A 13,321-nucleotide genomic window follows, 5' to 3' on the forward strand; every position below is an offset into this window, starting at 1 on the left:
GGGACATTCATGCTCACCTCTCCACAGACTTGCCACAAACAGTGTCCCACTTGTCTCTGACTTCTCCCAGTAAGTTGTCCAGTTTCTGAGTGTCATCAGGGAGCAACGTCTTCTCTTTCAGGGCTCTGCCTGTTCTAATTGTAGTGTCATATACAGGCTGTTTGCCACCAAGAGTTTTCTGGAACTCCTGTTTTCAGAAAAGAAAAAAAAAATGCTGAAAGTCAGATGACACTGAGTTTTCAGGTGGTAACCAGATACAGTATGAATGTCACTATGTCTTAAAATTAACAACAGCTTACCCTGAAGAAATTGGTGAGGTTCTGTTTGTGCCACATACACCAGATCATGACTTTTTCTAAAAGCCCACAGTTTTAGCTGGCTACTCCCACAGTCACTTTGTTTGAACTCTTATTTAAAATAAGCAGTTGTTATGGTTAGACACTGTCTACATGCAAAATGGAAGGCTGGCTCTATGATCTTAACTGTTTAACACTAACTGATTAGTTTTCTTTCAGCAAGCTAAAAGTTTTAGCTTTTCCTTTTTTTAGCAAGCTACAAATGTCAGTGAATCCCAAGCTCAGGAATGAAGAGCAGTGAGCCAATGCACCTTATGTTTGGAGAGCTGAAGTTTAATTTTGTCTGGGTCGTTGGATATCTCCAGTTCTGAGTCGAGGTGACTTTCCGCATCTTCCAGCCAATCAATCAGCTTTTTCCAAGCTTCATGGAACTGAAATTATTGAAGAAATAAGTTATAATAGGAATGAACATGCACACAACACAGCACTTTTATCTCAACTCAACAAGTGAAGTCCAAGGTTGTTCAATAAATTGGTATCTTTCTTTCACAACTTACTTGTTTTGCCCGCTTTCTGGCATCATCCAGCGATCGCCCTCTTTCAATAGATCGCTGGACAACCTTCTCCCATCGAGACTGGACGCTAACCAGCAAATTTTTGATCAAAACAACGTCCTGTTTTTGGCTAAGGAACTTTAACTGATTGCCGGTTTGATCCAGCTCAATGATCTGGTCTCGATGAGCATTTACTTCATTAGCAAACACCTGAGGAGAAAATATTGCTGTTTTTAGACTGGAGCTAAGATTGAGGAGCATCACTTTCAATTGGTACTTGCAAAAGGAAGGCAGCATTGTAATGCCATTGTTACCTTATGCTCCTCTATCTGGGAAAGGACGGTGTTTAGAATCAGGCTGGGAGGAGAAGCGATGTTTAAACTCTGCTCCGCTAGAGTGAGCCAGTTGATAAATTCTTGCAGGGAATTCTGGAATTCTGTTGCCAGGTTGAGGGCCTCTTCCAGCTTTGACTAAATTTTCAGGTGCCATGCACACACACAAAAAGACAAGTACCAAATTCAGGAATTATAGCTTCAAGGACAAAGACGTGAATTGTACACCAAGTGAAAAGACTTCTAAGAAGGAAGCCTCATTTAATCAACCTCCAAACATGCCTTGTTTGCAAAGAAGGGGACATTTTGAATGCTAGTATCTGAAACTCAAGCAACTGTGCTTGGAAAAGCAAAGAGCACAGTTTACAGCTAAGTTGCTTTCTCTGCCATTCCCCACTTCCTGGGACATTAAAGAACAGGAATAAAGCCATTCAAGCCATTTAGGGACCATAAGAGAACAGGCCCTTTAGTGGTGACAGCTGCAGGATCTCCAACCTGCTTTGGGCAAAGTCTCAGTTTCCTTTAATGCCCTTTTTGTGACATAAAAACAACTAACTGAAAAGCACTTCACTGTGATAATGATGCTCACTGCAATGCTTTCTGTTAAAATATGTTTTCAGAAAATATGGCACCTGAAAATGTCTGAGTGTGAAACACGCTTATGCTGCAAGCAACAAAGGCAATAAAGGTCAGAATATTTCAAGTAAAAATGTGACATCAGATGTAAATTTTTAGTCATTTTGATCTAAATTAGGATGACAAAAACAGTGCTTCAATCAGGATGCAGGCTATTTTTCCATGAATACACCCCAATTTCAGTCTACAAGCTCCATCCTCAGAGACTTCCACCCAGAACATCTGGATGATGGCCTTTGCCTCTGGCCCATCTATCAGGTGGGCAAAACAGGATAATGACAGGTTGTTAAAAATGAATATATGCAGAATTCTCACAGAAAGAAACACCAGAAACACACTAAAAATGTTTATTACTATTAACTGGGTTATGAATGCTTTTTACCTTCCTCTTGGCATTTTCAGGTTACTTCTGTAACCTAACAAATACTATATGGAGAAGGAAATGGCAACCCATTCCAGTATTTTGCCTTGACATTCCATGGACAGAGGAGCCTAGCGGGCTGTAGTCCATGGGTTGCAAGAGAGTCCCATAGGACTTAGCGGCTAAACAACAAACAAAAGCATTGTAAAACTCAACACACCCTATTCCCCTAACACTCGTATTTCCCTTCCTGATCCCTGCTTATCTTTGGGCAATGTCTCCAGGGTTCAGCCTGGCTACAGTTGGAGGGCAGACTTTAACTTCTGGAAGCAGGGTGGTCTCCGAAGCCTCTGCAAAAAATGGCTGGAGGTGGCTGTGGCTCCACCCAGACCCCTCCCCTACGCCTGGTCTAGTCAGAAAATAAGTGCCTGGTGTCTACTGGGAGAGCAGGGCAGTGCTCTGGAGTAGGGAAAACTGAGGCCTGCCTGGACTGGCCATTCCAGCAGCCTAGGCCTTGCATCACCCGGGCAGGGGGGTCCCAGGAGTGCTGCCACCTGTCCCCACTCCTGTATCCAGAGGCAGGGCTTGACATGATTTCTGAGTGCTTCCTTTCCCCTGTGGGAGGGCATGGGCTGCAGTATACTGCAGAAGGTGGCCTCCCACCCCATGCCATTCCCCCAGAGCAGGTGGGCGAAAGGGAAGCTGGCTGGGCTAGACTAATTTCCTAGATGATGGGAAGTAACGTCAGTAAAAAACATCAGCTGCCCACCCCCCACTCCAACACTACAATGAGTGTTACAAAAACGCAGGCTCAATATAAACAAAAAAGTAGAAAAATAAAATCTACCTCAATTCTATCAAAGAAAGGTTTAGAAGTCAATACACTGCAAGTTCCCAGATGGCAGGAAATCTTTCCACATCATTTTATCTACATAGTTTTAGCAGAGCTTAATTTTAGCAATTCTGCAATGTACTATTCTTGCAAAATCAAAAATAGTATCTTTGATAGCTAGCCTTCATTTGATCAGTTCACCAACTACAGTCAACCCCTGAACAACACAGGTTTAAGGGCATCGATGCTTTGAAAAGTTGAAAATTCATGTGTAACTTTATAGTCAGCCTTCCATATCCACGGCTCTGACTCCAAAGATTTATCAACCAACTAGGGATTGTGTAGGACTGTAGACATATTCAGCGCGGGGGTTGGGGGGTGGAATTCTGCACACAACTGGACCCGCGTAGCTCAAACCCATGCTGTTCAAGGGTCAAAACTGTATTCCTCGAGGCTACTTGCTCCACTGTTAGGAAAACCCTGTAGAAACTTCCTGATGATGAGCCAGAATCTACCTCGGTTTCTTTAATGAATTCTACATTCAGTAGGAATTATAAACAAGAGCCCATCTAAGAATTAGAACACAGCCATATACTCGGGGTCCTCTACTCATTTTTCATGTAACAAAGTTACCAGACCCCCACACAAGAAGGATTCTAGTAAATTAATGCTTCTCTCAAAATGTTAAATTTATAATGTGAGTGATTTATTTCCTTCTGCCCATTCAAGTTCACGATGACAGAGTTCATGCCTTTATTGTTTCCACTCTACACCTAGTACAGTGCCTAGTACAAACATGCCTAATAACTATTTGTTCAATGGATGTGGCCAATGGATTTGGACACATATTTAATGTTTCATTTGCCCAGCATAGAAACTGTGTGCAGGGGGATATCCTAAAACTCTGTATTCATAAAAAGTACTGTTTGGGGGCAGATGCCTTGATCTCTGATCACTTTTCTTTTGAAGACAATTTGATTTTTGAGGAAAAGTAGGACAAGGCCATATGATTTATTGTTTGTTGAGTTTTGGTAAGTAGAAATCAAATTCTTTGTGAGGAATTATTCATGATACTCCCTGTATATTGTTCCTAACCTCCCATTCTCAAGTCACCAACTCCAACAAAACCTGTTTTTAAGTAGATGGAATACACAGTCCATCGCTGAGCAGTGCCTTAACTGGTGGATGCAGAAAAGGGACACAGTATTATAAATATTATAATATTATATAATGTTATATATATAATATATATTATATATAATAAATATAAATATTATAAAAGGAAGTAACAGCAGAAACTAGTAGCATCAATGCAACTTGACATGGATGGAAAATAGAAACGTAAAGGCAGAAAAGATGGCTTGATTAGCACAAAACCAATTCTGAGGATATCAGTTCTGCTAGCCTGTCACAATGCAACTGGGTGTTAAAAAAATCCTCCATAGAAACTAGGTAACAACTGCATGCAATCATTAAGAAAACTCCTTAAACAGTAATCAAACTGAACTTTGTGGTGATACCTTTCTTTCTTCCATCTTACTGCTGACCACATGCCACTTTTGTTCCAAGAGTGCTACGCTCTGTTCTGTCTTTGAACCGGATCCTGAGTCATCACGGCTGAGAAGCATTAGCCTACCCTTGTCAAGCAGCTGATTGTAAGTCTCTTCCTTGGCTTTGAGCTGGGAATAGAGTTCCTTTAAGAAAGGGCAAGAAAGAGGTCAGTAATGCCAATTTCCTCAAAGTCACCCACACACAGATTTACCAGCATAGTTTGGAAAAGCTGAGGAAGGTCTCATTTGGATTAAAATCCTTCCTTTTAGATTCAACTTATGAACAATTAGGGAGTAAAACCCACCATTTTTCCTTAACATAATTTTGTCACCAACAGAATTTTTTAAGGACCAGTGACCACAAAAATGGACCCCAATAATTTATTTCTCCTTTTGCTGAGGGATTTGCCTAGAACTTACATTGCCTTTTGTTCTCGGCCACTATCTTGAAACATTGTCAGTTTCTATTGGATTTCCCTAAACCATCCCCCACTAAGAAGTCTTTTTCTTTTCTTTTCCTTTTTTTCCATTTTTTGGCTGTGCTGCACAGGCAAGCAGGATCTCAGTTCCCCAATCACAGATTGAACCTGTTGCCCCTGCAGTGGAAGTGTGGAGTCTTAACCACTGGACCACTAGGGAAGCCCCAGTAGCCTTTTTCTTAAATACCACCATGTCTGTGTCTATTTGTCTTCTTGATACGCTCACTTTCAAATCAATATTCTTGCGTCAGACAATCTGATTAACTTGATTTGCCAGCTCACCAAGGTATCTCTTGCCAATTCTTCCCCGTTGCTACTGCTGCCTATCATAGGATGCTAGAAACCTGTATATACACACCTACCCCCAAGCACTATACTATCAGTAAAAACATACTACTTGGTAGACTCTCAGATGCACATGTCTCTGTAACTTCAGAAAGGAGCTACTGAATATGGGATGCCTATGATCAACTTCAAGAAATCTATTACCATGTGTGTATCAAGCTGTTCCCTAGCTGTTTCAGGAAGTCCTCCTGTGGGCTTCGATGCAGAAAGTTGGGTCTCCATTCTAGTCAGTTCCAAGAGGAAATCTTCAATTTCACTGTGGAAACCCTGGGCCTTTTGAGAAAAGACATTAGGAAGGTCAGTAGTCAATTCTAGTTTCCAAAGTAAACTCTCTAAATGATCACACAAGGAATCTTTAAGGGAGGAATCCGGCGCTGCTCTCAGGCAGGGCTGCTCTGTTGCTGGATGAGCATGGGGCCAACATATTATATTTACAATTCAGCAGAATCCTTCACGCTTCGCTGTAACAGGGACGTCTGATTCAACCTGATGAATTGACTAAGGTAGTGCTGAATTTGGATATGGAGGAACCTGACTTGATCCAAGAAATAACTTGATCTGAGAACAAGGTTTGTCACCGCAAAGATCTAACTTTGAATAGGAGATGGAGGCAGTGGACCACAAACTAATCCAAAAAGAATGACCCAATTAAAAGCTGTTCTTTCCAGACAACCTCCAGCACAGAATTGACCTTCCTCTCAAGGCAGATGGTTCTACACCAAACTGCTTTCCTTTCGTCGACTTAGACGCACTTTCTTCCAAACGTTACGTGCGCAGCTCCACGGGTACTAACGGGTACTAACAGTGCATGTACCTGCTGCAGTGTCGACTGAAGCTGCTGCTCCCGCTCCTCTGTCTTCTGTAACACCGACTCCCAGCATTGGTTCATGGTTTCCAAACGGCTCCTTAAGCTGCTGGCATCGTCTCCAGCACTAGACTCAAGAAGCTCATTGCCAGCTTTGTTGACTGTTTCCACTGTGGCTTGATGGGCCAGAACGTCATTTTTTAGAACCTAAAAAATGTTTAACAACATAATTTATCTCTACAGGTATCATTAAGCCTGGCTCTCTAAGGTACAACACAATACCAAAAAGCTTCTGGTGGCAGTACATGATCTCAAACCAATAGGCTTGGAGATAAAAAACGACAATACTCACATGGTGCTTTGCGAGCTCAACTTCAATGACTTTTGGGTCTCCACTTACTGGTCTCTGAGCATCCAGCAACTCTTCAGTGTGAGTCAGCCAGCTCATTAGTTCCTCTAAGGCATGCTGGAACTGGCCAAGGGCCAAGAGAGCACCTTCCAGCTTATGCTACTCAGAAAACGATACGAAGGGAACGTTTGTTAGGAAATCAGAAGACAGCAGACAGTAGTCCACTTGATGTACTCTGCCATTTGCCTTACCTGTCTGTGAGCAATTTTCTCACCCAGGTTCTCCCAGAGGTGTTTGAGTTCTGTCAGGGGTTCTCGGATAATATCTCTGTCCGTTTCATCAGTAGCTTTCTTTAACATTAATTCACCCTGGTGATTGAGCTTCTCCATCTCAATTTGCTGTTGGTAAACTTCCACTTTGAACTCCTACCAAAGATATACTAAATGTTAACAACACAACAAGTGTTTAAAAGCTAAAATGGGACTTCTCTGGTAGCCGGGTCTGCCTGCCAGTGCAGGGGACATGTGTTTGATCCCTGATGTGAGAAGATTCCACATGCTACAGGGCAGGTAAGCCTGTGCACCGCTAACAACTGAAGTCTGCGCTCCGCAACGAGAAGCCACAATGAGAAGCTGCGCACTGCAACTAGAGTAGCCAGCCCCCACTCGCCGCAACTGGAGAAAGACGGCACACAGCAACCAAGACTGTGCACAGCCAAAAGACAGAACAACCCGCCCCCAGACAACACAAACAAAACCTAAACTGAAGCAATCCTCCTTCAAAACCCGTTCCCATGTACAAACCTTCATTTCATTTAACTGATCTTTAACAGTGTTGAGGTCAGTCCCGACAGGGGGCATTGTGCAGAGTTTGATCACAGTGTTATCTAGCCAGTCGAACATAGCCTAAAATTAAAAAAAAAAAAAAAATACAAATAAGCAGTCAAAAACCAAAATATGAGAAGTCACGAGACAATTAGCATGATCTCTGCTAAACAGAGTTAAATCAAAGTACCTCGTGCTGTTTGTGCTCTGAAGTTGGGGAAAGAGATAAGAGATAATGATCTTTACTTCAGTAATACAGAGACTTAAGAATGAAGCCAATATGACTGGAATAATGTCCAAAATAAACTACAATCTGGAAAAACTAAATATGAAAAAAACAAAACAAAACACTTCTCATAGCCAGCTAGCAAGCCCATGATGTGCCAAAGCTATTGTGCCAAGCTGTGCTTCAAGATAACCTGGGTTTGGAATTTCTAACAAGCAATGACTTTGACAGCAAGGCCAGCTTCACTCTATAGCCTCCATGAGGATAAATTATATGACAAGTAGGCAAAGAAAAACATGGTAAGAAGTCTACACTTCTGATGTCAGAACTTTCCTCATTAGAAGTGGAAAACTGGCTGGAAATACAGGATGAGCACCGACGGTTTGAGAATGCTGCAGTCCCGTGAAGGTGACCCACTCGTGATGGACAGGGAAACCATGGCACCTGTGTTTCCATGGTGGTCGCGCTTGGCCTCTCACCTGAAGAGTGTCCTGGTACTGCACAGCGGCTTGCATGGCATCTTCAAGCTTTTCCAGCCTCTCTCTCCATGTTCTGTTTAAGTTCTCCCAGGCATTGTTCATCTAGGGGAAAAACAGTCCATCAGATTCCCCAGTCCACCCCACTCTTGGTGTGAGTCCACTCATGTTCCATCTGAAGCCCTTGTCCACTTCTCCACACCTCATCAATGCTCTTCTTCACTTCCGGCTTCTCAGTTTCTCCGCAGGCAAAAATCAAATCTGCTCCAAGGATTCGAATAAACTCCAATTCCTCATGCAGACCATCTGTCTCTTCCTTAATAGTCTATATGAAAATTAACAGAACATAAGCCAAAACAGAAAGAGGAACAGAACTTTCCAAACTTTGCAAATGTAATTTATACCCCATCAAGAGCAGATGCTGAACAGAATGATCAATTTCATTAAAGTCTTTCAGTGTTCTCAACATTTCACTCATCTAAATAGTGGAGCTTCACAGTCTGGTTATTTTTCTAATACATACATCAAATACATTTTTAAATATTAACATTAAATATAGAAAATATTTTTATTATATAGGTGCAATGAGCTTCAATAATTTTAGCAAAGGTCTGCAGAGATTATCATCTATAACAGAAGTCTATAACAGAGAAGTAAATCAACAAGGATGAAATAAAAGTGTAAGTCACAAATTTAAGAGCTGGGAGATGAGCAAAACAGGAATACTAGACTATATAGTCCTGAAGAAAGTCAGTTCTGTGCCAGATTCCAAATATTGGTTCATGGATTGTCAATGACAGAGGTAAGGAGGTGGAAAACGGACAACATAAAAGACAGACATAAGCGAAAGAATGCAGAATATCAAGACTATCTTGGCTTGTCCTAAATGGACAAAATGAGGTGAGAAATGCATTTAATAAAAACTAGGCTCCACCCAAATACTAAACAAAGGTATGTCAAAGTGTGGATGATAAGTCCAGAGTTTATTTTCTTTTCTACTTTCTATTTTTCTACAATTAATCGAGAAATAAGGTACACCAAAGTGAGGACTAAATTCAGAAATGAAAGCAAACCTGGATTTTTAAAGCACGTACTAATAATTTGAATTGTTAAGTTTAAAACTGATGACAGAGCTACTTTTGTGTGACGGATCTGCTCTGTATCACAACTGGTGATTGCATGTACCTACACAAGTGGTAAAACCTGTACATTAAAAAAAGAAAGAAATTTACTGTAATGAGGTCCGCCCCCACCCCCCCACCCCCCGCCAAGGTATAAAGGCATACTATTAAATTTAAAAAAAAGAAAAAAACAAAAACAACTTTTAAGGCACTCAGCCTGGCTAAGTAGCTAACACAACATACTTGGATAAAGTGCTTTCTGGAAGAGGTTTTGTTTTCTTACCTCGGCAGCTTCAACCTGTTGCTTGATGATGGATGGGTCAATGCCAGGGCTTTCCAAGTCATGTACGATGTCCTGGGTATCTTTGATGGTGGTGAGGAGGGCTGCCATGTCATACCAGAACTTCTCTGCTAGCTCAAGGACATCAAGGAATTTAATTTCTCGCTCTTCCGCCCGAGCTTTGATGTCCTCCCAGAAGAATACCATCTGATCCAATTTGTCCTGGATTTCTGAGAGGGTACAGGAGAGTGAAATAGACTTCTCTAAGGACTGAAATCAATATTATATCTAATCCTCATATTTTCACTGAAATTATACTTTAAAAGGCTCTAAAAAGGTATTACTGAAAGAGAGTTTTCTATCTTAGCTTTATTATTTCCATATTCTCATTTTCCACTTGTGTTGGCCTCCCACATAAAGAGATCACAGAGGTAATGTGGAAATGAGTTATCTGTTATAAAAGTATTGCTAAGACGCGTATAAAGGGGCTTGGATAAAAACTCTATTTCTGGTATTCTGTGTGAAGCCTGCTATGTTTCCCATGGAAATTGTATAAAAGGTAGTTATGTTCTTCCCACTGTTGGTATAGCAGTTTCCTCATATTAAGGGGGTAAAGGAGCATTTGTTTCCTGGCCTGGGAATATAACTACCAATTGTGATCTTGTTTCAAAGGAGAGATGTGTTCTGAATTCTAAATGATTCGTACAATACTCATTACTTGGGTACTGCCTTTGCATTCAATGAAATACATCCAGTGGGATGCTGGAGGTAATCACAGCCTAGAATTTAAGATTTTTTTAACAAAATTATTAGATTAATCAAACACCTTTTGCAGCCAGATCCTTGTCAGCTCCTTGAGATCGCCCAATGAGTTCTTCTCCACGGCGCTTCAGGGCCTCGAAGGATGGCTGCAGTTTTTCCAGCTCCACGGTGGCGCTCTTGTTGTCGCTGATGCACTCTCTGATCTTGTCCACTTCGGCAGGAATCAGCGGTGGCATTCGCAGGCGAGAGGAAAGGTTCTCCAGAGTTTCCAACATGGGCTCAATTTTATCATGGAACTAAACAAATATTGGACCATTAGCCATCACAGCAGGACTGCATCACACTTCTGGGGTAAACGTTAGGGATTAAGGCCAGTGTATAAATTCACTCCTGTTTAGGATAAAACCCGGACTAGCCCTAGGACTGTCAAGTGTTGGCTGTGGCTAAGAAACTATTTTGGGTACAGCACACTAGAGCTGGACCATCAGAAAAGTATTTGATGACTCAAAAAGCTATTACTTAATATACCAAAAATCAACTCACATTGTTAATGGTGCTGCAGTAGTTTCCCTGTTCCAACTAACATGATGAAAAAGGGACAAGACTATGAAACCAGTGAGAGTCAGTGTGTCAACACCTCAGATGACAGCTGCATGCAACAGACTAGACCAACAAGTTAGATGCCCTCCACCAACTGGGTAAATGGATGGGGAACTCAATATGCCACATGACTTGGAGTTTAAAAGTACCACGGCATGCAATTCAACAACCCACCAGATGTAACAGTGAGGAAGGAAAGTGTTGGCATGATGAAAGATAATTAGGGAAGGTCAAATCTAACCTTATTCCAAGAGAACAACTACTCTTTCCACTTTTCTACATATTTTATAACCTATCTATAACTGTAAAATTTTGATTTATAATATGAAGCAGAGAGGGGAGAAAAGGGAGCAAAACAGGTAAGCCTGTCCCCTAAAGCCAACTCTGGATTCACTAACTAGCATAAGGCTTACCAACTGTTAAATGTCCTAAAGGAAGTGCCACAGTAAACAAGATCCCTTCCCATCACTCCCTCACTTACAGGTTACGCCCCAAATGAAACTGGCACAATAGACTGCATTAAGAATATTTATACCACTAAAGTTTAGGCAAGTTTCCTTATAAATAACCCTCTCAATTCTCAGCTTCACAAGAACACCCTAATCCCAATGGGGGTGGGTACCTTACCTCTGTAATCTGTAATGGTGGGCGCAGTCAACACAACAATGAAATGTGACGATGTGGGGAAGACAGGAGCAGGCAGCAACAACACAAAGTAACACATTCCACAATGTGAGTGAGAGATGGGACGGAAGGTGGGGGGGAGAAACTTGAGTAAGTACAAATATTAACCAAGAATATTGACTAAACATAGGAATAAATTACCCAGACATAACAGTAATATATTAGTTGAAAAGTATGTAGTTACATGCTTTAAACTCCACTGCTGGTGGTTTTTTCTCCTTGGCTCTATCTTCTCCCTAGTCAAGTATCTTTCTCTGAACGAGGAGCAAGTTGGTGGCCTCTTGAGTAGGAAAACAAATGTGCTACCTACATCTTGAAAGCAACAGGCCCAATAACAATCTGACTTCACTTGAGGCATTCGTTGCTTCAAGATGATTTTACCCAAAATCACTTCTGTTAAAGGATCACCACGATATCCAGTTTTCAAGAAAACCATACAGACAAATGATATACCAGCCAAGATGCATTTCACCCTCCTCCTAGTTGTCAGTATAACCAATGCTTCCTGGAATTAAAATGCAAACGGGCAAAGGCTCCCAGTCTCTTGATAATGTATCACCAGCATACATGGTCTGGACATTCCTGGGCATAGGGACATACTGATACAGAGCCTCCTGCTCAGACTAAAGGACAGCTGAAGGTCATATGAGTTTAAGACACAGACATACCTGAGCCGACTGGGAAATGGCCTCGTCCAGAGCCAGGGCCCGCTGCCGCACCTCTTCTTTTATTTGGGCATATGTGTTTTCTGCTTTCTGGTATTTTTCTTCCACCATTTCCCCCTCTTCAGGGTTTAGCTCCTTTAGTTGAGGGCCTATCTTTAGCAGTTTATCAATATGAGGTTTGTGTTCAGCAATGGATTCCCTCAGTTGCTATGTAAAAAAAATATGGATTAAAATAAAATGAGTCTTTTTACACCAGTTTGTTTAAATACTGTGATCAGAGCTCATACCAACGGCACAAACTGAGGGGAACTAACTAAACTAAACTAACTAAACTAAACTAAACTAAGTTGCTAAAATCCAGCAAGTCCCAACATCTCACCATTTATGGAGGGGGTGAAAATCTAAAGGCTTAGGGCACTGACTCTAATTCCCTTGATTTTTTAAAAGCCAGTTCAGATATTCCGCCACCCAAGAAGCTTCCCAGACATATCCTCCTTCACTCTTGCCCTCAAAACAAAAGTATCCCACTGCCTTCTGCACTCATAAGTACTTCTCTGTATCCACTGCAGTCTCAATGGTTTCATGTCCGTCTCCCTGTGCAGACTGGGAGACACCAAGCAGGACAAACTACAAACAATATTTCTGGCGATCCAGCTGCTCCTTGACTCTACGGCTGGCTACTTCCAGTTTAATCTCCCTGCTAGAGGAATACAGAGATAGGAGTAGGCACAAGCCATATACAAGTAAAATAGACATCAAAAAACCATCTTTGATGGTAAGACCATCAGCTAAAGTGTCTACAAATTTTCCTTTCATCTTAAGTCTCTGCAGCAAATTGCTTTCTGACATTCCTGAGTTGGGGCTCTCACTCCAGCTGGGGCCTAACCACAAGGAAAAGGCCACCCAGCCACACCCAAATCTGAGAACACTCTGCTGTTGCTGGAAAGATTTTAAGTTCTCTTAATTTTTATGTGATGCTTTGTTTACTCCTGTAATACCCACATTCCTGACATCTCCATAACCTCATTCTTTAACTGATTTACATTAAAGAACAAAGGAAATATTTCAGATATGTATCTTTACTGTGCAAAGAAATTCTACTGGGTTAATAATTAACTTCAAAACAGACTTACACTCGGTAGGT

At 41.5% G+C, this 13,321-nt stretch overlaps 1 protein-coding gene across 25 annotated transcripts in view; it reads right to left on the minus strand.

Moving 5' to 3' along the window:
- MACF1 (microtubule actin crosslinking factor 1) overlaps positions 1–13,321 on the minus strand; it is a 337,865-nt gene that overhangs the window by 29,275 nt on the left and 295,269 nt on the right. For 19 of the 25 annotated variants that reach the window (XM_043461815.1, XM_043461824.1, XM_043461827.1 and 16 more), the window contains 16 exons: positions 12,181–12,384; positions 11,456–11,464; positions 10,293–10,524; positions 9,470–9,696; positions 8,268–8,390; positions 8,069–8,170; positions 7,343–7,444; positions 6,791–6,964; positions 6,543–6,698; positions 6,200–6,397; positions 5,530–5,658; positions 4,532–4,705; positions 1,165–1,320; positions 854–1,060; positions 608–727; positions 18–187 (listed from right to left, as the gene is read on the minus strand). In XM_043461815.1, the coding sequence (XP_043317750.1) occupies positions 18–187; positions 608–727; positions 854–1,060; positions 1,165–1,320; positions 4,532–4,705; positions 5,530–5,658; positions 6,200–6,397; positions 6,543–6,698; positions 6,791–6,964; positions 7,343–7,444; positions 8,069–8,170; positions 8,268–8,390; positions 9,470–9,696; positions 10,293–10,524; positions 11,456–11,464; positions 12,181–12,384 (2,483 nt within the window). The remainder of the gene's footprint in view (positions 1–17; positions 188–607; positions 728–853; positions 1,061–1,164; positions 1,321–4,531; positions 4,706–5,529; positions 5,659–6,199; positions 6,398–6,542; positions 6,699–6,790; positions 6,965–7,342; positions 7,445–8,068; positions 8,171–8,267; positions 8,391–9,469; positions 9,697–10,292; positions 10,525–11,455; positions 11,465–12,180; positions 12,385–13,321) is intronic. The other 6 variants (XM_043461814.1, XM_043461830.1, XM_043461828.1 and 3 more) reach the window with 1 other exon arrangement.

This window comes from Cervus canadensis, chromosome 2 (assembly GCF_019320065.1).
Source record: "Cervus canadensis isolate Bull #8, Minnesota chromosome 2, ASM1932006v1, whole genome shotgun sequence".
NCBI classification, from domain to species: Eukaryota; Metazoa; Chordata; class Mammalia; order Artiodactyla; family Cervidae; genus Cervus; species Cervus canadensis.